We start from the raw sequence: 24,147 nt of genomic DNA on the forward strand, positions 1-24,147 counted from the left end.
CTTACAGTCATGGTGGTACTGTAGACCGGGTTGTCTTCCACAAAGCGTCCGCTGGGGAGTTTGAGCTTGTTGCGCACCAGGAAACCGAGCGGGTCGCACACCTGCTGCGTGTCCACCCCGATGACCGAGTGAGCCATGGAGAACACCTTCACCACGTACGCCGTGATCCTGAGCACCAGACAAACATGCGCTTATTATTATGAGTGTGATGATTAGGAATATGAATGGATGCGTAGCTGTGACGTACCAGGTGCTTGCGCCCTCCCTCCTGTAGGGGGGGTAAGAGCCGTCACTTTTCTTGTAGGCCAGCTGGTTCTCATAGCCTGAAAACAACAGAAGAAGAAATCCATAATGCACATCTTTTAGCTATCATGATAGTGTACACATCCATCCACTTGTGTACCATGCATCCAACAATAGATTATCCATCCCATCGTTCATCCATGTATTATACATCCATCCAGCCATTCGTCTGTGTACAACTCATCAAGGTACTATCCAGCCCATCCATATCTCCATTAATCATCATCAGTCTATACACTAGCCACCCAACCAGCTACACTTCTGTCCATCTATGTATTGTCCAACCATATCCTGTCCATCATTCATCCATACGTGCACATATCATCCATCCAACAATCTATCCATCCATCAATCCATGAACATTCATCCATTAATGTAATATCTAACCATCCATGCATGCATTTACATGCATCCATGACTATCTTCTATCAATGTACTATCCATCCATCCATCCATCCATCCATGTCTTATCCATCCAGGTACTATCCAACCATGCATCCATCCATCCGTACCTCTCCTGATGTATTTCAGCGCGTCAGCCTTGCGCTCCACTCCCACAGCCTCCCAGTCATCAGTCCTCTCGAGGTAGATGGTGGCGATGAGCGGCAAGGTGATGGTGGCAAGGTTCTGCTCCACGCAGCCGCCCGGCATGCGGATCAGAGAAGCCAGCGAGTCGTCGCTGATGGAGTTATCGATGCTGTCGGCCAACACGTTCCCTGGGGGAGGTCGGCGGGAGGAGCTAGGTGTCATGAACCGTCACGTTGGTACCTTTCATTCCGTCTGGTGACTGACCTCGGACGTTGATAAATGTTTCTGGTGTTGAGTTTGGCACCACTCCCTGCAGTTCCATCTTGTCCACCGGGACGCTCTGCTTACCTGCATGGAAGCAAAAGGCAAAGTTCATATCACATAAAATACCATCACGCTATCGCTTTAAAATATTTCAATGGACTCAATGGCCAAAACCTCAAATTGCAGACTTTGTGAGTCTTTTCAGGCATGGGTTCTTGAGACTTTTTTTGTGGGTCCGCTTGTGATAGACATGACCCCTTACCATTTTCCATCTGTCTATTATAGGTGGCATAAATTTGGTAGCAATGGGACGGAATTTCTAGGTGGAGCCCGTCTTTGACGGACCCTTAAAAAAATGCCAATATGAATGAAAAATGGCAGACGTCTCGTATCTTTTGAGGCATGGCTTCTAGAGATTTTTTGGTGGGTCAATTCATGACAGACATGTCTGCCAAATTTCATGTTGCAAAGCAAAACTTGCTTCAGATGACTCATTTCCAGAAAAACTCACAGGTGTATGAAAAATGCCCACAATGACTCTCAAGTGGCCGTTTGGAACCCAAATGGCAGACTTTGTGTGTCTATTTGGACAGGGATTCTTGACACCTTTTTTGTGGGTCTACTCAGGAGTCAGGACAGACATGCCTGCTAAATTCCATGCTGCTAAGTGAAACTGACTCAGGGGGATGAATACAAAAAAGGGCCAAAATGACTCTAAAATGGCCATTTAGAACCCTAAAATGGCAATGTTTTTTGAAGGCATGGATTCTTGAGACTTTTTGGTGGGTCTGCTCATGACAGACATGTCTACCAAATTTCACATTGTTAAGTGAAACTGGATTCGGGGGATGAATGTTTTCAAAAACAGAACTTGTGACTGAAACAAACGTCCACACCTCCTTCGGCTGCTGGGTCCAAGATGGCGCTCCAAACTTTGGTCTTTTGCACGCCATCCATCTGTTTGGGTGCAAATTGAGAACGATTACTTTAATTGTAAGGCAACAACAACAACAACAACTCGAGAACGCAATTTCTGGAGAAATGATGTGTGAATGTGGAAGCGCTGATGCTGAACTGAAGTGCTGTGAAATTCATTGACTTGTTGAATCATTGAAGAATCATCAAATGTATGTGAATTGGTCAAAAATCTCCATCTAATTGGAAATTTACTCGTGAAAAATATGGCATTTTATTTTTTCTTTTTTATTTATTTATTTTTTTATTTTTTTAAATGGGAATTCTTGGAATATCACAAACAGTAGCCTGAATGTCTTGAATGAACATTTTCATGTAAATGTTTGTGAATGGCTTAAGTGGATTGACAAATTTAGAAAGATGAGAAAATTTTAAAAATGTCTCCATTAATTGGGGAATTTTTAAATGGAACATTTTGAATTCTGGGGGAAATGTGAAAAACAGTTCATAAATTGAGCTGAACATTTTGAATTTGTAATGGTTTGAATCGGTTGCGAAATGTGGAAGGATGAGGTTAACTCATAAAATGGCTCCATTAATTTAGGTACATTTTGAAATGGAAAATTTGGAATTCCGGGGAAACTGGGAATTTTGGACTGAGATTGACAAGATGTCCTGAATGAGCTGAACATTTTGAATTTGTAATATTTTCATCAGTCGCGAAATGTAGAAGATGAGATCAATTTGTCAATTGTCTCTATTAATGTGGGAAATTTGTCATGGATAATGTGAAATACTAAAAACTTTGGAAATGTAGGGAATGTGAATAATACTTTCCAATTAGTCCTGAATGAGCTGAACAGTTTGACATTGGAAAGGTTTGAATTGGTGGAATTAATTGTGAAATAAGGAAGGATGAATTAAATTCATTTTAATCGGATTGTTTTCTGTGGCAATACTGAAGAAATGCGGGAATTTTGGTAATGTGCAAAATAATTTATGGCCACCGCCAGTGTTGCTCACTCACCACCACCCACAGGAGCTTCTGTATGCGGTCTCCACCCATCATGTCTCGGGCCACCACCATCACCTCGATGGGGAGCCGCCCCACCGCCAGGGGCATGATGGTGTAGGGCACCGCCTTGGACGTGCCCGCCGGGAGGGTGACTTCCTGGGTGTGGCGGTCACGGAAGGCCACGCTGCACATGTCCTCTGTCTTCATCAGCACCACACGGACCTGAAAGGGGGGAGGATTAGTCACTACAGTGGACAGCCCCCCCAAACAGCTGCTTTCTTCTCTATGCATACGAGTCTTGATGCCAGTTACGCATCAGAAGCGTGACTTACGTGCAGGTCGTCTTGACCGTAGTTGTGGATGACGGCTTTAATCTCCACCTGCTCGTTCCTGGCCACCGAGTACGGAAGCTTCAAGTCCACGAAGAAGCGCTTCCACGCCCTGATGTTGTACGGCTCGGCCACACAGAAACCTGAAGGAATGTCAACAACCCGTTGCAGCAAACAAAAGACTGCCATTAACCAGAACCAAAATGAACATGAAATTAATAAAAATGTCATTAAGTCATCAAATGATTTTTAAAAAATGCCCCAAAAAATCATTTAAATTGCTTTTAAATGACTCAAATACTTCAACAAAAAATAGCATAAAATAAATATCACCGCCATAAAATAATTACAAATGTCAGTATAAATAATTAAGAATACATGCCATAAACAAAAGTTAAATCAATTAATATGTCATTAAATAATAAAAAATTACAAATTTTATAAAATTCATTTAAGTAAATATCAATACCGTTAAAAAAAATATAAATATCATTAAATTAATTAATAATTCATGACATGAGTGTTGATAATAATGCATGACATCCATCCATCCATCCATCCATTTTCTGTACCGCTTCTCCTCACTAGGGTCGCGGGCGTGCTGGAGCCTATTCCAGCTATCTTTGGTCAAGAGGCTGGGGACACCCTGAACTGGTCACCAGCCAATCGCAGGGAACATATTAACAAACAACCATTCACACTCACGTGCCTGCATGGGCTTTCTCCGGTACTCCGGTTTCCTCCCACATCCCCAAAACATGCGTGGTAGGTTGATGGAAGACTTTAAATTGCCCGTAGGTCTGAATGTGTGCGCGAATGGTTGTTTGTTTATATGTGCCCTGCGATTGGCTGGCGACCAGTTCAGGGTGTACCCCGCCTCTCGCCCAGAGTCAGCTGGGATAGGCTTCAGCACGCCCGCGACCGGCGTGAGGATAAAGCGGTACAGAAAATGGATGGATGGATTTCATTAAATCATTAAAAAGGCACCAAACATTGACACTGATTTGAAATAACTATATTATAAAATACAAATATTTTATTGCTAATGAAAAAAGTATGCAAAAAGATATTAAATAATTATATTAAATAATTTTAAATCACAGTAAAAAAAAAAATCTTGATTCCATGAGCTAAATAGGAATGCCATTTAATATTGAACAATGTCATTAAATGATCAAAATACTATTCATTAAATACAAATTTCCCAATATAAAAAGCAATTAAACCATGCAAATGCCTTTGTAAAAATAATACAAATATCAAAATCCATAAAATAACTACAAATGCCATGAAATAATTTCACTGATAGCTATGTGTAAGTGTACGTGATTGTAGTTTACCGGTGTTTGGAGAGGAGCTGACGGCGAGGACGCCCCACTCCGTGATGCTGTCGGGCAGAGGCTGGCTCACCTCGCTGGACGCCAGCCTGAGACCAACAAACACACAACGACATAGTTCCAAACAAAGAAGACAAAATATGAACAACTCATGAGTTTTCAAGCGGGACTCGCGACATGCATAGACAAAGTGCACACGGGGGTTATTGATCATCACTGAGTTAACGTGGATGATGCACCACACAAATTGGGAAACACAAGTGACCTTTGAAAAAATGATGTCACAGTTCATCAGACACTACAGTGGACAACCCTTCAAAAGCTTCTTGTTCTTTGATTTTACATTGTGCATCAGTTACTACCGTGGATAGCAATTCACCGTTGACGTCACAGTTGCGCATCATTTTAGATACTTTTCTACACATTTGTTTGTATTTCGTTTTTTGCCTTCACTTGTTTTGATACTTTTGTCTATATTTGCTTGTCTGTTTTCCCTTCACTTGTCCAGATACTCGCGTCTACGTTTTCACTTGTCCTTATACTTCTATTTATATTTTCTTTGTTTTGTTTGTTTGTTTGGTTTGCCTTCCCTTGTCCAATTATTTTTACCTATGTTGTCTTGTAGTTTTCGTTGTTCTTTTTTGCCTCCACTTGTCCTAATACATTTGCTTGAATATGTGCCTTCACTTGTCCTGATACGTTTGTCTATATATATATTTTTTTTCACTTCCTAGTCCAGATACTCTCCTGTGTTTTATTGTATTTTTAATTTATGATTTGTTTTTTGTTTCCACTTGCCCTAATACTTTTACCTCCAGTTGCTTATATTTTTGCCTTCGCTTGTCCTGCTACTTTTATCTCCATTTGCTTTCAATTTTGCCTTAATAATAATAATAATAATAATGCATTGCACCTATAGAGCGCTTTTCTAGGCACTTGAAGAGGTTTTACAATTGCACACATTATTCATTTACGCCACAGTCACACCTGGTGATTAAGCTAGGTGTGTAATCACATTTGCCCCGGGGCAGTTTGACGGACGCGTGGCTGCCATTCTGCGCCTACGGCCCCTGTGGCCACCACCAAACATCCAACCAAATTCACTATCGGGCAATGTGGGTTAAATGTCTTTTTTTGTTTTTGCTTTCACTTGTCCTGATACTTTAGATTACATATACTTGTATTTTTGTTGTTGTTGTTGTTGCCTTCCCTCACCCGTCTCTGTCAGCCTCATCGGGCAGCCTGATGTCAGTCCACAGCCACGACTCGAAGAACCTAAAGCGCAGATACACGTCACTCTCGTCCAGGTACTCGTCTTCTTCCTCCTCCTCATAGTCATCCACATGTTTGTGTTCGGCGTCTGCCTCGGGTTCCGGCCGCACTTCCTCTCTCGCCATGCTCACGCCGGATCCCCTGGCGTAAACCTTGGTCTCCAAGGTCTTGTGGGCGTCGCTGTAGGCAACAAAGTCTCTCGTACGTGCTCCCCAATCTGGAAGAAACAAGTCGCATTACATCGTTACAAGCTGGAGATGGCCACTGTAATGACTGATGGGCATCTGTGACCACAAAGATTAGTCGTAAGTAATTAAGTACAGTAAGTACCCTCAAATTAAAGTTGAAAGTCTGCAGTTAAGGCACAGCTTCTTTTTTTCATTTCAAATCCATTCAAGTGCTGTTCAGAGCAGAAAAGGTGACAATTGTGTCCGTGTCCCAATATTTATGAACCTGACTGCAACTGAGAAGTAGGTAGGAAGTAAGTCAATAAGAAGTAGGCAAGTAAGAAGTAAACAAGTACTTTAAGTATGGAAACAATGAGCTAAGAAAGGAAGTAAGCAAGACAGAAGTACTGTAAATAGGTAATGAAGTAAGTTAGTAAAGTTTATATATATATATATATACACACATAGCACTTTTCAGGCAGCACGGTGACCGACTGGTGAGCACGACCGTCTCACAGTTCAAAGGTCGTTCGTATCCAGGCTGCAGCTTTCTGTGTGAAGTTTGCCTTTTTTCCTCGTGCTTGCGTGTTTTATTTTTCCCGGGTACTCCGGTTTCCTCCCACATTCCAGAAACATGCATGTTAGGTTAATTGAAGACTCTAAATTGTCCTTAGGTGTAAAGAGAGTGAGAGTGAATAGACAGTGGAAGACGTCTGGATGTTCTTGCTTCAACAGTGATTGAACGGAACGTCTTTTGTCCTTTTTGTTTTTGTTTTACTTTATAGCTGTTCCATACTAGTTAGACGACCAAGTACCTTTTTTTTTTCGTTCTTTCTTTTGTAAGAAAAGACAAAACTCGCCAGCTAAGATGGAGTCTCAAGTGCGTCAGAACTACGACCGCGAATGCGAGGCCGCCATTAACCATTAATGGTCAACATGGAGCTGTTCGCCTCCTACACTTCAATGTAGGTGGACGCATCTTCCTCCAGGATGTCAAGAAACCAGAGCGTGATGAGTGGGGGAGTGGGCTCGAACGATGCAGTGTGCCTTGCAGTTGGAGAAAAATGACAACCAGGCTCTGCTGGAACTGCACAAACTGGCCTCTGACCACGTGGACCCTTCATCTGTGCGACTTGCTGGAAAGCCATTACCTGAACGAGCAAGTGGAGGCCATTAAGAAGTTGGGCGACTACATCAGCAACCTGAGCCGCATGGATGCCCAAAACAACAAGATGGCAGAGTAGCTGTTTGACAAGCACTCTCTTGGGGGGCAAGAGCTAAATGCTTTTTGAAAGCCTGCTGCCACAATCCTAATATTGAATGGGCCTCGACCGTCATTCTGTACTAAATCAACTGTCTAATCTGGTGAATTTGTGCCCCATGTTTTTGTGGTTGCGTGGAATATTGGACATTTGTGGTTTGGCAATATTCTGAATAAAGATGTTTGAGTTGGGGGGGGGGGGGGGAGACTAAACGCTTGTTTGTCTATGTTGTCTGTATGTGGCCCGCGATTGGTCCAGGGCATAACCCGCCACTCGCTCGAAGTGGGCTGGGATAGGCTCCAGCAGCACACCCTTGACCCTAATGAGGACAAGCGGAATACAAAGTGGATGGATTTATAGCACTTTTCAGAGATAGAGACTCCTCAAATTCTAATTATACTAAAAAGCCTACTAAACTAATGGCTGTACACTGTGGTGACCGATGACATCATCACGAGACAATTTGCACTTGTAGAATCACGCTTACTAAACATTTCTCTGCCAAGGTGAAACCGTGTGGCGACGTGTAAGGGTTGGGAGGTGGTGGTGGGCAGCGGAGTGGTGGTGGGCATCTCTGTGTCCAGAAGTTCATCTCTGTAGGTGGCGCAACAGTAGCGGAATGCCCGGATGCACTCCCAGCCCTCGGTGATGTAGAGCGAGCGCCGAGTGCACGAGTACGGCATGCGCACGGCCCGAAGACCGTCTTTGCAACAGCGGTGCTCCAGCTTCTCCTTGTAGTGACTCTCTGAGACACAACACACAACATATTAATCATACACAAACTACATAGCAGTGTTGTGCAATATTACAGTCGGACTATTGTGAGGGGAAAAAAGGTTGCAATGTTTTAAGAGTAAATTTGTAATATTTGGAAAATGTAAGTGCTAATATTGACAAGAAACAAGTCCCAATATTAAGAGAATAATGTTGTACTATTACAAGGATACAATCTTCGTTTTATTAGAATAATGTAATGTAACAAGAAAAAAGAATAATGAGAACAAAGTCATAAATTAGAAAAAAATATATAATTTTAGGGGAATAAAGTTGTATTATGAGAATAAAATAGTAATTTAATAACAAAAAAAGAATAACTACAATAACTTTGTCATATCACCAGAGTTACATTGAGATATTATGAGAAACAAAATCCTAAGGAAAAGGGAAAAAAAAAAGAACTATGAAATAGTTAATTTTTGGATCGGTGAACTTATTTCAAAATTTGGAAGTATGAACTATAAACTGAAATAGTTCATTTTTGGAACGAAGAAATGAACTTTAAACTAGTTCGCGTCAAAAAATGAACTGTCCCAACACTGATCCTGTATTATTTCACAGGTTTAAAAAAATGGCAGTCATTTTTTTGCCAATATTGTGCAGTCCTATTATTGACAATGTGTGAGGATAAAAAGTCATAACATTACAAAGAAAAAGTCAGAATTCTATAAGAAAAACTTTGTAATCTCACCATAATAAAGCTGCAATATCACGAGAAAGAAATCGTTACATGATTGACATAAATTATGAAATAAAGTAGTAAAATTATGATTAAATAAATAGAATAAATTTGGAATAGAATGAAAAAAAATCTATTATAAAATAAATTGTAAATTATGAGAATAAAGTTACAATATCCAGAGAATAAAACAAAAAATAAAATAAAATGAAAAAAATCATACAGTCTGAGAAGTTCTGATATTCTGAGAGAAAAAAAAAGAAAAAACTCACCCAGCTGAGCTTTTCGTTGTAAGAGTTCAGCAGAGCGCCTCCTTCTGTTGCTGACTGGACACTGCAGGGCTGAAGTGAGGCGTGGCCATTATTATCATTATCATTATTGTTGTTATTATTATTATTATTATTATTACGACCCTTTACCTTTCCTGGTGTCGGTTCTGAATCCGGCGCTGGAAGCGTAGAGCAGGCCGGCGTCCCGAAAGAGCCTCTTGGCATTGATGCCTCCCCCGTGGGTGCAGCCCAGATCCCCTTGCTCCACCGTCTCCCACATCTGAGGGGAACAACACCAATGTGGAAAAGAAATACTCTTGTCTGTATCAAGCCGCAAAAGTTTAATGAAGGCGACTGCAAATCGTAATTTTATCAGAAAACAAAAATTGTCATATGTAAAGGGGGGGGGGGGGGGGCGAAATCGCAATTTATGACAACAAAAAAAAATTTGGAACACGTGGAAAAAGTCATAATCTACAAACATGGAGACAAAATATTATCAGACTAAAGTTGTAATTTTATGAGACAACATTATTATAAACGTACATGAAAAAGGGAATTTTACGGAAATGAAGTTGCTTAATATTACAAAATAGTATTGTAATATTCACAAGAAGTCATAATATTAAGAAAAAGTAAGAGAAGAAAAACTTTCATTGCATGGTAGTAAATTTCCAATATTCCTAGAACAAAATGGTAATATTGTGAGAAAAGAAGCTGTCATATTTCAAGTTACAAGTTGAAATAGTACAAGAGAAAAAAAATGCAATTTACCAGAAATTTTATGACAACAAACTATTGAGAGAAATCATTTATATTTTATGACATTAAAGTTGCAATATTTTGACAATAAAATAGTAATATGTGAATAAAGTTTTGATATTACAAGACAAAAATGAGAGCACTACGAGAATAAATTTGTAATTTTATGAGGGAAAATAGTTCTTTGTTTTATTTATTTTTTATTACAACAAAATAGTTGAACTATTTATTACAAGACTAAAGTGGCCATATTTACAAGAAAAAAAGAAAACTATCAGAATAAGACAAAATATTTTTTTGCTGGGATAGGCTCCAGCTCGACCGCGACCCCAGTGAGCGGTACAGAAATTGAAATCGATGGAAAATTATTGTCATAACATTGCAACTTTATTTTCATAATATTACAACTTCATTCAAGTAATATAAAATAAATGTTCAGAATATTTAAACTTTTTTCATCACTATTCTCATAAAAACATTCACGTATTAGAACTTTATTCTCATATTACATTTTTTCTGATAATATTGACTTTATACACATGAAATTCTATTTTTTCCTCTTAATTTGCAACTTTAATCTTGTAATACGGCTTTATTCTTGTAACATTTGACTTTTATCGTAAATCACAACTTTTATCTCCTAATATCATGACTTTTCTCACATTGTATTGTAACTTTATTCTTGTAATATTATTACTTTTTCTCTCATAATATTGCACTTTCACTGTCATAATATTCCAACTTTAATTCTCAGGAAACGATGATTTCTTTTTTGTACATTCTTGTACGCGCATGAATCCAGAAATCCACAAATGTGCGTCTGACCTTCCTCTGCGTGAGTCTGTCCTTCTTGAGCAGATAGACGGAGTTGTCCACGGCCACCAGGCTGACACTGGCCCCCGGGTCGCCTCGGACTCGGAACTGGAAGCTCTTGCCCGGCGTGTGGTCTCGCTGCACGCCGTCTACTGGGCCCACGCTCAGCTGGCACACACACGCACGCACGCACGCACACACACATACGTTAGGCACATTCTGTCGATATAAAGTGCAAAAAGTCTGAAAAATCACCAGAATAATTTCACAAAATTACAAGAAGAAAGTTGTGGTATGATGAGATGTGTGTGTGTATATATATATATATATATATATAATAATAATAATATTACGAGAATAAAGTACAATATTATAAGAAAGGGTAGGATTTTACGAGTGAAAAGTAACAGTTTTGAAGATTAAAGAGTGTTTAAAAATAGGTAAGTCTAAGTAAGCGTATCAAACAATAATGTTTTCATATTAAAAAGTCATAGTATTTAAAAGAATTGATTTTAAAATATTAAGATAAAAAAAAATGCTAAAATTTTACGAGGATAAAGTTGAAATATGGGAAAAAGTCTTTTTATAAAAAAAAAAAAAAGTTACAATATTAAGAGAAAAAAAGTGACAATATTATGAGAATTACCCAGTAAATTACAACACTACGAAAAGAAGTATACATTTCAAAGCCATATTTTGTTACAAAACTTAAGTTGAAATATTAGGAGAAAACAAGTGATAATTTTACTCAAGTAAGTGTTAATATGGAGCTTGAGGTGACTCACATCTCCAACGCAGGAAGGCGCCACATCCACCCAAATGGAATCGGCCACCACCTCCTCTGCGGGGAGACTGTAGAAGGCTACGAAACGGAAGGACGGCATCAAGTCGGGAGTGACCGTCAGACCCACGCTGGTCACCACCTGACCGCTCACGTCCAATCGCCGAGCTTCTACGATCTGGCCTTTGTTGACCACCTGGCCAGGAACAAGATAGAAACCACGTCAAAACAAAAACTAGGTGGGGAGAAAAAAAAAGTCTGAATATTGCTAGAATAAAGTTGTAACATGGTGAAAATAAAGTTGAAATATTATGTGAAAAGTCAAATATTACAAAAATATAGTCGGAATAGGAAAAACAAATATTATAATAATATAAAAATAATATTACGAGAACAAATTCATCACACTAAAGAATAAACTTAGAATATTATGAGGGAGGAAAAAGACACAATATTACAAACAAAAATAAAGTCATAATACTCATAAGCTATAATATTATAAGAAAAAGTCATTATATGACAGGAATAAAGTTACAATATTAAAAAGATTTTATATATATATATATATATATATATATATATATAGATATATTATATATTATATAATATATATATATATATATCGTATCATAATAGTATTATTACAAAAAATAAAGTTGCAATATTCTGAGAATTTTTGATGTGATTTGATTTGGACTGGTCCAGACCAGGTAGGTGACGTGTGTGATGTGTTGTCTGATGTTCTGGTCTGCGGTGGCTATGTTGAGTTTAAGGGCCAGCGTGTCTCCTGGAGACGCTGTGTTGGTGCTGGTGGAGATGTAGAGGTAGTTGGGACTTTGTCTGGAGAAGCTGAGGTACGGAAACAGGAACATTTGGTTTTTGGCCTGCTGGTCCGGTCTGAGGCCCGCCTGTTGTGTCTCGGCCTGGAAACACAAACACAACAACTTCTCAAAGCCTTGTTTTCGGTCTTGGACTCAACTCTTTAAATTCTTGGTCATGGATTGTTCATGGTCCAAACATCCTCAAAGGCTTGGTCCTGATTAAGTCTTGGTCTCAACATGTCAATGTCTTGGTCTCAAATTCCTTAAAGTCTTGGTCCTGACATGGTCTCAACTCCTAAAAAACTTGATCATCACTTGGCCTTAAGTCTTTGAAGACTTGGTCTTGACTAGGTCTCAACGATAGGCCTTGTTTCAGCTTCCTCAAAGTCTTGGTCTTGGCTCATCAAAGTCTAGGTCTTGGGATTAAATCCTTAGAGTCTTGGTCTTGACTTTATATATACTATTCAGAGTCATGTCTCATCTTGTCAAAATCCTGACCTTGGTCTTGACACCTCAAAATCTTAATCCTGACTGTGGCATAGTCTCAATTTGTGGAAGTCTCCGACCTGATCTCAAATGGTCAAAGTCTTGGTCTCAACTTCCTTTGTTTTAGTCTTGACTCAATCTCAACTTCATAATGCCTTGGTCTTGACAAGATTTTGGACTTGACCTCAACTTACTCAGGTGTTGGGACTGATTCTCAACACATCAAAGTGTTGGTCTCAACTTCCTAGAAGTCTTGGTCTTGACCCCTCAAAGTCTTGGTAATGACTTGTTCTCAACTTTCTCAAAAACTTGCTTTTAAACTCGTCTTGGTCTAGACTATGTATTGGTTTCAACTCTCAACTCCTTCAAAGTCTTGTTCTTGACTTGTTTTCCATCCATCCATTTTCTGAGCCGCTTCTCCTCACTAGGGTCACGGGCGTGCTGGAGCCTATCCCAGCTGTCATCGGGCAGGAGGCGGGGTACACCCTGAACTGGTTGCCAGCCAATCGCAGGGCACATCGAAACAAACAACCATTCGCACTCACAGTCACGCCTACGGGCAATTTAGAGTCTCCAATTAATGCATGTTTTTGGGATGTGGGAGGAAACCGGAGTGCCCGGAGAAAACCCACCCAGGCACGGGGAGAACATGCAAACTCCACACAGGCGGGGCCGGGGATTGAACCCAGGTCCTCAGAACTGTGAGGCCGACGCTCCAACCAGTCGGGCCACCGTGCCGCCTTGACTTGTTTTGAAATCCTCAAATTCTTCATGTGAACTCCTCCAACTCTTGGTCTTGCTTGGTCTCAGCTCCTTGAAGTCTTGGTCATGACTTGGTCTTTGTCTCAACTAATTAAAGTCTTGGTCTTAACTTGGTGTTGGTCTGGTTTCAACTCCCCAACGTCCTGGTATTTGTGTTTTTCTTACGACAAGGGCTTGCATATAACTTTTGGGCATGTTCGCTGTGAGCCTGGCTGTGCCCAAGCCGACCATCACAGGATCCTGCAAGAGGTTCACCTTCACCGGGACGTTACGAGCTGGGGAACCATCGTGGTGGCTCACTTGAATCTGAGGACAACACAAAGAACATTTTCTTGTGAATCTGAAGGTACTCAACAGATGAACATGATGACAAACTTACAGTAAAGTCAAAGGGTAGACCGGGTTTGAAGTACTTGACTGTGTCTTTAAATGACAGGACATAGGGCGAGTCCACAATCTTGATGCCTGTCTTCTCTGCTTCCACCAGGTCACCTCCTTCAAAAATAAAGTTAATGAATTAAAATGACTTCACAACCACAGAAAAAGTCTTGACTTGATCTCCCATCAAAATTTTGGTCTTGAAGATGTCCATACTCCTCAAAGACTTGGTCTTGAACTGGTCTTAACTTCACAAAGTCTTGATCTTAACTTTGTATCATATCCTTCCTCAAAGTCCTGGGCTTGACTTAGTCTCAACTTGGCAAAGTCCTGGTCTTTAGTGGGTCTCTACCCTTCAAAGGCTTAAGTCTTGACCTAGTCTCAATTTCTCAAAGTGTTTGTCTTTTTTTTTTCCAACTCCTCAAAGTCTTGATCTTCTTCTTTTCCTTTCGGCTTGTCCCTTTAGGGGTCACCACAGCGCGTCATCCTTTTCCATGTAAGCCTATCTCCTGCATCCTCCTCTCGAACACCAACTGCCCTCATGTCTTCCCTCACGACATCCATCAACCTTCTCTTTGGTCTTTCTCTAGCTCTCTTGCCTGGCAGCTCCATCCTCATCATCCTTCTACCAATATACTCACTATTTATCCACTGGACGTGTCCAAACCATTGAAGTCTGCTCTCTCTAACTTTGTCTCCAAAACATCGAACCTTGGCTGTCCCTCTGATGAGCTCATTTCTAATTTTATCCAACCTGGTCATTCCAAAAGCAAACCTCAACATCTTCATTTCCGCCACCTCCAGCTCTGCTTCCTGTTGTCTCTTCAGTGCCACTGTCTCTAATCTGTACATCATGGCTGCCCTCACCACAGTTTTATGAACTTTGCCCTTCATCCTAGCAGAGACTCTTCTGTCACATAACACACCTGACACCTTCCTCCACCCGTTCCAACCTGCTTGGACCCATTTCTTCACTTCCTGACCACACTCACCATTGCTCTGGACGGTTGACCCCAAGTATCTAAAGTCCTCCACCCTTGCTATCTCTTCTCCCTGTAGTCTCACTCTTCCCCCACCACCCCTCTCATTCATGCACATATATTCTGTTTTACTTCAGATAATTTTCATTCCTCTGCTTTCCAGTGCATGCTTCCATCTTTCTAACTGTTCCTCCACCTGCTCCCTGCTTTCACTGCAGATCACAATGTCATCTGCAAACATCATGGTCCACGGGGATTCCAGTCTAACCTCATCTGTCAGCCTATCCATCACCACTGCAAACAGGAAGGGGCTCAGGGCTGATCCCTGATGCAGTCCCACCTCCACCTTAAATTCGTCTGTCACACCTACAGCGCACCTCACCACTGTTCTGCTGCACTCGTACATGTCCTGTATTATTCTAACATACTTCTCTGCCACTCCAGACTTCCACATGCAGTACCACAGTTCCGCTCTGGGTACTCTGTCTACACGCTAGAATTCTATTGAACAAGCTGGTCAAAAACTCCACAGCCACCTCTCCTACATGCTTCCATACCTCCACAGGAATGTCATCAGGACCAACTGGCTTTCCATTTTTCATCCTCTTTAATGCCTTTCTAACTTCCCCCTTACTAATCATTGCCACTGCCTGGTCCACCATACTTGCCTCTTCTACTCTCCCTTCTCTCTCATTTTCCTCATTCATCAACTCCTCGAAGTATTCTTTCCATCTATCTAGCACAGTACTGGCACCAGTCAACATATTTCCATCACCCTAACCTGCTGCACATCCTTCCCATCTCTATCCCTCTGTCTGGCCAACCTGTATAGATCATTTTCTCCTTCTTTAGTGTCCAACCTTGCATACATGTCATCATATGCCTCTTGTTTGGCCTTTGCCACCTCTACCTTTGCCCTGTGTCGCTTCTCAATCTATTCCTTTCGCCTCTCCTCGGTCCTCTCAGTGTCCCACTTCTTCTTAGCTAACCTTTTTCCTTGTATGATTTCCTGTACTGTGAGGTTCCACCACCAAGTCTCCTTCTCTCCTTTCTACCAGAAGATACACCAAGTACTCTCCTGCCTGCCTCTCTGATCACCTTGGCTGCAGTGGTCCAGTCTTCTGGAAGCTCCTCCGAGAGCCTGTCTCACCTCTTCCCGAAAAGTTGCACAACACTCGTCCTGTCTCCGCTTCCACCACATGGTTCTCTGCTCTGCCTTTGTCTTCCTAATCTTCCTCCCCACCTCCAGAGTCATCTTACACACCACCATCCGATGCTGTCTAGCCGCACTCACCCCTACCACTACCTTACAGTCAGTAACCTCCTTCAGATCTCTTCCCATCTACACAGTGGTAAAATAATTTAAACCCTGCGCCTAAACTTCTAGCCTTACTGCCTTTCCACCTGGTCTCCTGGACACACAATATATCAACCTTTCTCCTAATCATCGTGTCAACCAACTCCCGAGATTTTCCTGTCATGGTCCCAACATTCAAAGTCCCCACATTCAGTTCTAGGCTCTGTGCTTTCCTCTTCTCTTTCTACCGAAGAACCTGCTTTCCACCTCTTCTTCTTCTTCTTCGACCCACAGTAGCGGAATTTCCACCGGCGCGTTGTTAACCCGGGCCACGACCGATTCCGTATGGAATTATTTGGATGAACGCTCATATTTGTTTGGGAAAGTTTTAAGCCGGATGCCCTTCCTGACGCAACACCTCTGAATTTATCCGGGCTTGGGACCGGCCTACAGTTTGCACTGGCTTGTTCCCCCCATAGGGCTGCATTCCTCAAAGTCTTGATCTGAACTCCTTTAATTGTTTGTCTATACATGGTCTCATCTCCTAAAATTCTTGGCCTTGACCTAATCTCAACTATTATTGAATTGGTTTCAACACCTTCCTCAAAGTCTTGATCTTGACCTGGTCTCAACTCATCAAAGGCTAAATCTTGACTTGGTCTCAATCCTCAAACTCTTGGTCTTGTCTTGGTCTCAGCTCCTCAATGTCTTGGTCTCAACCTAAGCACAACTCCTCAAAGTTGTGGTCTTAAACTGGTTTTAACGCCTCAAAACCTTGGTCTTGATTTGGTCTCAACTCTTCAAATTCATGGACTTGACTTGATCTGAACTCTATAACATCTAAGTCTTGACTTGGTCTCAACACTGAAAATCTTGGCTTTGACTTCATCTTGGTTTATACGGTCTTGATTTCATGACAACTTTCAGGAACCATCGCTACAGTGACGCCCTTACCTGTCTTGGTAAGGACAGAAGCTTTGACGTAGACCGAGTTTCCCACCAAAGTCCTGACATTGGGGTATGCTGCTTTCAGTTCGTCCACACTCAACTTGACAACTCCACCCTCAAGCTAAAATCAACACAATCCAAAATGAGAAGCTGAAGTTTTCTTTTGCCTCCTCTTAATGGACTTTTCTTTTGGAGTGACTCACATTTGAGACCTGTTTCACTGAAGGCAACCTTCTCATCTCTTTGTTGATGTTTACCCCAAATGACACGTAGGCCGTCCCCTGAACCGGCTCCCCGTACAGGTACCTGAACACAAAACCATCATATTTGAAATTTGCTTTACAGTGAGCCCCTGTTTATTTTATGGGATACATTCCAGACTCATCGCAATAGGTGAAAATCCACAGTATAGAAACACCAAAAATGTTTTCTATAAAAATAAAAAAATTTAAAAATAAAAATAAATCATATTTGTAAACAATTGGGGCCAGGGTGGACGACTAGTTAAAGCATCTGCCTCACAGTTCTGATGACTGGGGTTCAATCACCGGCCCCGCCTGTGTGGAGTTTGCATGCTCTCCCCATGCCTGCATGGATTTTCTCCGGGCACTCCGGTTTCCTCCCACATCCCAAAAACATGCATGGTAGGTTAATTGAAGACTCTACATTGCCCATAGGTGTGAATGTGAGTGCGTATGGTTGTTTGTTTATGTGTGCCCTGCGATTGGCTGGCAACCGGTTCAGGGTGTACCCCGCCTCCTGCCGACGATAGCTGGGATAGGCTCCAGCACTCCCGCGACCCTTGTGAGGATAAGCAGCTCAGTAAATGGATGGATGGATGGGGCCAGGGTAGTTCTGGGTGGCGGAATGCGAGTGACTACCACTGACCTGAACTAAAAATGATGACAAAAAGTTCTTCTGTTTGGGCTTGCACTGGCTGATATGCCCCCAGTTTTTTTTTTTAATGTCCTTCAAGGAAATTGCCATTCCAATTTATTTAGGATGATGAACAATATGGCGGGAAAACACTGTAATTCCATATTTCTTGCTGTAATAGGACAAAGGCGCATTTGTGTGTCTACCTGGCCCAGATCTCTACTTCCAGTTCATTATCATCGAAGCTCAGAAAGGACTTCTTTGGTGTCAAGGTCACGTTGAAGGCGGGCAGCACTGAAAGATAAAACACACCTCAAAATTATTGCCGTTCTATAAAGTCACGCGCACATGAAAACATGGGAGAAAAGGTGGTTACGGATGCGTGCGTACCGTATTTCTTAACCTCAAAGTGTGAGGTGAAGGTGTTCTGCTTCCAGTGGTCAAACTTGGCAATCACCTTCCACATGCCTTCACTGGTAAAAATCGTACAAACACATTTAAAGTCATTATTTGCATTTCAGTTGCTTCACGTTACACTCAAAGTCTTATCTTGACTTGGTCTCGACTCTTTAAAGTCTTGGGCTCAACTCCTCAAGTTTTGCTCTTGACCTGATCTCAACCTTTCAAAATGTTGGTCTTGTCTCAAGCCCAAAACCTCTTGGTCTGAACTCCTTAAAATCCTGTTTTTGATCTAATCTCCTCAAGGTTTTCTCTTCAAATTCTTAGTCTTGACCTGATCTCAACGTATTGATCTTGACTCTTCAAAGTATTGGTCTCAATTTCTCATATTTTTGACTTGACTATCAAAATCTGTCTTATCCTGGTATCAACTCCTCAAAGTCTTGTTTTTGACTTGGTCTTCAAGCAATTTCAAATCACATCAAACTACTTACTTAGCCATTTCTGTGAGGTAAAAAGAGTCTGAAAAGACGCCGGAAGAAGCCTTGGACCTCAAGACCTGCTTGACCACCACCCCTTCTGGATTCTGTCACACACAAGCATACATATTCAACAAATTACATGAAAAAAATAAGTTAACCAACGATAGTAATTTTTTCCTGACCTGTATGTCTATGGTCAGTGAGCTGTCTAAAGCCTTGAAGGCCAGGGATGACACAAACGCTCGTAACCGCACTGAGGAGGAAGAAAAATGAAGTTTCCAACTTTGACGGTGTCCAATATTTTGATGTATTTTATGAAAGGCCTTACCCTCAGCTCCGGGGTTGTAGATGGGCTTGTCCGTCTGGATGAAGATGTATCCGGAGTGGAAGGACACCATGATGGTCCTCTCCTCCACATGGTAATCACCAAATTTCACCTTCAATATCACATACTTGTTCTTTGTCTCATCACGATTCAACGGACCGGAGGGAATCTGAAGGAAAACCATAAGTATCACAGTGAAAGCCATTCAAGACATTTCTAAAGGCAAATAAAGTGAATATTCTTTAAAGGCCAAGTCAGGTCACCAGAGCATGCTTTTCACTTAGTGATGAAAAATTATTCAGGCAGCAAGACCCACGAACAAGCAGCAAGTGAAGGCCTGGCAAAGCATCTCCAGGGAGGTAACTCTGGATTTGGTGATGTCCCAGAAATGCATTTGAAGGAGACTTCAATTTGAGATAGATAGTATTCAAACTGTATTATGAAATCTCAAGGCCGCATTTGATGGAGTCTTCGATTTAGGACTGCTTTTTTGAGGCATTATGATGTCATGGTCCTTCAAATGCATTCATAAAAGGAAATATTGGAAGGACACTTAGATTTGGGGCCACCACTATGCTTTGTGTCATTGTCCTTCAAGTGTGTACTTCTGAGGTCCCAGCTGAAGGAACCTTCGATTTACCTTAGCATTATGACATCATCAACCTTCAAATGCATCCTTGAAGAAGTCTTGAGATTTAGGATAGCCTTCTGGCAGGGTTATGATGTCATGCTGTCTCTTCAGGACACATTTGAAGGAGCCTTTGATTTGGGACAAATTAAGTCAAGCTTAATTATAAAAGTCTCAAAGGGCTCCATGACATCTTTTTGGCAAGCATTGGCCTTGTTTTGAAGGATGCATTTCAAGGCGTCTTCGATTTGGGACAGCCTTCGCTCAGCATTATGACATCTTCAACCTTGATATGCACCTTTAAGCGACTGCATTTGAAGGAGGCTTCAATTTGGGACGAATTTCATGCTGCTTTTTGACATTATCTACTTTCAAATGCCATCGCTAAAGGATGCATTTTAAAAAAGCCTTCGATTTGAGACCTGAGAGCTGCATTATTACGTCATCTTTCTTCAAATGCATCCTTCATAGGCTGCATTCACATTCAGACTTGGATCTCATTTCAGGACCCCCCAAGGCGCAAGCGTGCCTTCACCTGGACAGACTTAAGGGTGTGGAAGCTGTTGCTCTGGTCCAGCGTGACCCCGTCTGTGAAGAGCGTGGTGGTCTTGGTGAAGTCGGCCACGGTGATGGCCACGTCAATGGGGCTGATGATGCCTTCCGCCTGCAGGTAGATGTTCTCCGGGCTGTCGGCCCGCAGCAGGTCTGGGGCCACCAGGGTGAACCTGAAGTCCGTTGTTGCCCTAAGTTGTGAAATGGGGGGAGTGCTGGTGTGGGGCAAAATATGGCCCACCAAGCATTTATGTTATCAAGAGTCCTGTATTGTTTTTGTTGTTGTTGTTTTTTTCCTTGAAATTGGTTAATTAAAATGATCAAATAAAATAATAAAATCTCATGAAATAATCGTTTAGTTGATTTAGTACAAATTATTAAGTAAAATTATATATATTATTTAATAATTGGTTAACTGAGTTATTCTAAATCATAAAATAGAAAATACTAGCAAAATAAACAATTTTACATACGTTTGACTAAATGTTTTCATTTGTTTATTGTAAATAAAATAAAAATAGGAACAAAATAATTTTACACAATATACATTTTTTATACAATTAACATTTTTTATTTATTTTGATAAACAACGTATGAATGTATTTATTGTACATATAATGAAAAACAGTGAAATTTTAAAAATACATATACTAGACATACATTACAGCCTTTAATGAATTTGATTAAATCGTTGATTAATTAAATTAACAATAAATAATATTTAAAAATGACTACTTTTTTTATTCCTAAAATATGACATTATATTTTACATGGACATTTCTCTTTTTTTCTTTCAACTTCATCTATGAATGAATGATGTAGCCACCCCTGCTGTGTATGCTAACGACTCGTAGCTACAGCTGCTGGCTCGCCACCACATTCGCATTTGGTTCTGTTTTGAAGGATTTTGAGAGTAGCGAAGAATAAAATACCTTGGAACATCAATTTGTGGTGACTGCTTGTGAAACCTGTAATGACAAAGCTACATTGTTAGCGTTACCAAAAAAAAAACAAAACAAAAAAACACCAAAACAATCCACACTTCTCAATAAAAATGTATGTACTGATGTTATGATGTCATCCCCTTCAAATGTGGCGACTGAAAGCTGCATTTGAAGGAAGTTTTGATGAGATCATTTGGTGGGCATTCGACATGGCCTTCATGCGGCGTTGTGACTAGTCAGCCTTCAAATGCAGCCTTGAGAGGCAACATTTGACATATCTTTCAAAAGTCAGTCAACGTTCAAATGTGTCCTTCAGAGGCAGTACAAAAAGACTGATCCAGGTCGGCCTACGCGTGGCATTATTACATCATCGACCTTCAAATGCGGCCGCTGAGGGCTGGCCGAAATCAAACTCCTTCAGAGGCAACATTTGATGGAGTCTGTGATTTGGGACAGCCGTCATGCGGCGTTATGACATCATCAAGCCTGAAATCTGTCCTCAGAAGGCTGCATTTGAAGGAGCCGTCAAATTAGGACAGCACAGCAAATTAGGACGGCTGAGTTATGGCTTTACCGACCATCAGATGTGGTCTCTACAGGACGCATTTTAAAAGTCTCGATTTAGTGCAACAGTCTTTGTTCGGCGTCACGATATCATTGACCTTCAAATGCATTCTCTGAAGGAGCATCTGATTTGGCACAGCCTTTGCTCTTTGCAGGATGCATGAAAGGAACCTTCAATTTGGAGTTACGCACTCTGTTACGACATCATGGACCTTCGAATGGGGCGTCTTAAGGCTGCATTTGAAGGAACCTTTCATTCGAGAGAGCAGGTCAATAAAATATTTGTATTTTCTCAGGTTGCTGTTGAGGGCCAAATATTTAAGTGAATGAAGGACTGTGGTCACTTACCCGAGACGTTTGAAGAAATCTCCCAGGTCCATGTCTCTGGATAGAAAGCTTACAATTTAAAATCCCAACATCGCTGCCGCCTACTTCCGCCATCAAAACTTACCTGAAGATTTTTTTTCTGCAAAGAGCGCATGGGCAGATTAGTAGGTGAATCTTTACTAGAAATTTCGCCAGTGGTAGTTGGTGCATTTGGTACCTAGGCCTCCACTATCACATCAATTACAGAAACATAAAATACGATATAAAAATGTGTATCACAGCACGCAACTGTGCCACATGCATCATTTGGCAATGATTTCATAATCAATATTAATCTGATAACATGACAAAAACCTACATTTTAAAAACATACATAAATAAATACATTACTATTAAACGCATTCATATTTGCAGATCGGCTAGACTCATTTTGCTCGTCGGACAGTTTGGCTCTGACCAACCAGAGGAAAGAAAAATGCTGATGTCATCAAGGGCTAGCGCTCTGGCTCTGTGTGGATGAATTTGAAATCAGATTTTTTTTTTTTTTTTAATAAACCGGCACGCCAAGCGTTTACATTATGAAGAATACTGTTACATATTTGCATTCAGTTTGCGGTTTTTATTTTTCCTTAAAATTGATTTATGAAAATTTGGTTTATTCATGAATCTCAAAAAAATGGTTTATTCTTTGTAAATAATAAAATAAAAATGTTAGTAAAATAAATTTTACATAAATGTTTTGTTTATCAAAAGGGTTACTTTTGTTCTTGTAAATAAAAAAATAAAGAAATGCAAAACAACTTCACACATACAAGTTTAAAATGTTCAATTTATTGCATAGTTGGTTAATTGAGTCATTGAAATAAAATAAGTAAAATAATCCATTTTACATATCCAGTCTATAGAAAAAGTCTACACACCCCTGTTCAAATGCCAGGTTTTTGTGATATAAAAAATAAGCCCAAAACAAATAACTTAAAAAGAAATTCAAGAAGTCAAAATAACTGAGAAAATGTGGTTGCACTAGTGTGCACACCCTCTGATATCTGAATTAACCAATCACATTCAACCTCATGTTAAATGGAAGTCAGCACACACCTACCACAAAGTGCCTCTGATTAACCCCAAATAAATTTCAAATGCTCTAGAAGGCTTTTCATGGCGTTCTTTTTGCTTTCGAGCAGAAGCTTGGTTTTGTGCTAGAATAAAATTTTTAAAATGGTTAATTTATTTTAAATAATACATTACCAATAATACCTTGAGCACAGACGTTTGCCCAACCCTGTTTTACAGAAACATTCCCATAGCTACTTTTACATGAAAGGTGACGTTACATGGGCCAGCACTACTGATTCTGAAGAACTTGGAAGGATTAGTTTGGCATGGCAAAGATAGATAAGAGGTTGAAATCTGATAACCACGTCTGCGTACTTGAAGCGATGCAGCCAAGAGAAATACTGTGCAATGATAGAATAGATGGTTGGGAATAAATGAATGCAGTTTGGGTTGTAAATGTTGGTCAGTGTTTCTGAGGAGGCCTTGACCGCTTACCACTGGCATTAGCGTTAGTGTGTTAGCTCACCTGCTGAAGCGGATCCGCGCATCGACGGCACACAGGAGACACAAGAGTATCGTCCAACGCTGCAGCGTCCGTCCAGCCATGGCGACTTGAGTGGACTGTGGCCCCCCAGGTCGAGCTCCCGGGTACTAAAGGGAACCAGGACAATGACCGCACAAGAGGTGGGAACTGGGGCAAGTTTGGTCAACAAAATGGTGGACTTTGATCCCAGCAGGGAGCTAGTACTCTTGTTTTTTTGTTTTTTTGCATGAGACCTCAGTTCAGTGAGTATCAGAGGATGATTTTGCTAACACTCATTCCAAAAACAGAAGCTAGGCTGTCGTTTA

General features: G+C 40.8%; 1 protein-coding gene and 1 pseudogene across 1 annotated transcript in view; one reads left to right on the forward strand and one right to left on the reverse strand.

The window, feature by feature from the left end:
* The window catches only part of LOC133476788 (complement C3-like), a 31,855-nt gene extending 7,875 nt beyond the window's left edge, over positions 1 to 23,980 (reverse strand). The window contains exons 1-29 of the mRNA XM_061770650.1: positions 23,825 to 23,980; positions 22,367 to 22,381; positions 22,264 to 22,299; positions 21,340 to 21,375; positions 20,391 to 20,622; positions 19,231 to 19,396; positions 19,085 to 19,155; positions 18,915 to 19,006; positions 18,412 to 18,494; positions 18,228 to 18,315; positions 17,349 to 17,451; positions 17,152 to 17,266; positions 13,922 to 14,037; positions 13,708 to 13,848; positions 12,181 to 12,396; positions 11,478 to 11,669; positions 10,705 to 10,860; positions 9,268 to 9,397; positions 9,121 to 9,189; positions 7,880 to 8,137; positions 5,907 to 6,180; positions 4,695 to 4,780; positions 3,358 to 3,497; positions 3,038 to 3,247; positions 1,992 to 2,052; positions 1,096 to 1,179; positions 816 to 1,019; positions 248 to 323; positions 6 to 168 (exon numbers count right to left, since the gene is read on the reverse strand). Coding sequence (XP_061626634.1) covers positions 6 to 168; positions 248 to 323; positions 816 to 1,019; positions 1,096 to 1,179; positions 1,992 to 2,052; positions 3,038 to 3,247; positions 3,358 to 3,497; positions 4,695 to 4,780; positions 5,907 to 6,180; positions 7,880 to 8,137; positions 9,121 to 9,189; positions 9,268 to 9,397; positions 10,705 to 10,860; positions 11,478 to 11,669; positions 12,181 to 12,396; positions 13,708 to 13,848; positions 13,922 to 14,037; positions 17,152 to 17,266; positions 17,349 to 17,451; positions 18,228 to 18,315; positions 18,412 to 18,494; positions 18,915 to 19,006; positions 19,085 to 19,155; positions 19,231 to 19,396; positions 20,391 to 20,622; positions 21,340 to 21,375; positions 22,264 to 22,299; positions 22,367 to 22,381; positions 23,825 to 23,904 — 3,693 coding nt within the window. The 5' untranslated portion in view covers positions 23,905 to 23,980. The remainder of the gene's footprint in view (positions 1 to 5; positions 169 to 247; positions 324 to 815; positions 1,020 to 1,095; positions 1,180 to 1,991; positions 2,053 to 3,037; positions 3,248 to 3,357; positions 3,498 to 4,694; positions 4,781 to 5,906; positions 6,181 to 7,879; positions 8,138 to 9,120; positions 9,190 to 9,267; positions 9,398 to 10,704; positions 10,861 to 11,477; positions 11,670 to 12,180; positions 12,397 to 13,707; positions 13,849 to 13,921; positions 14,038 to 17,151; positions 17,267 to 17,348; positions 17,452 to 18,227; positions 18,316 to 18,411; positions 18,495 to 18,914; positions 19,007 to 19,084; positions 19,156 to 19,230; positions 19,397 to 20,390; positions 20,623 to 21,339; positions 21,376 to 22,263; positions 22,300 to 22,366; positions 22,382 to 23,824) is intronic.
* Positions 6,999 to 7,391, forward strand: LOC133476796 (ferritin, middle subunit-like; annotated as a pseudogene).
* Positions 23,981 to 24,147: the final 167 nt, after the last annotated feature.

This window comes from Phyllopteryx taeniolatus, chromosome 4 (genome assembly GCF_024500385.1).
Source record: "Phyllopteryx taeniolatus isolate TA_2022b chromosome 4, UOR_Ptae_1.2, whole genome shotgun sequence".
Classification (NCBI taxonomy): Eukaryota; Metazoa; Chordata; class Actinopteri; order Syngnathiformes; family Syngnathidae; genus Phyllopteryx; species Phyllopteryx taeniolatus.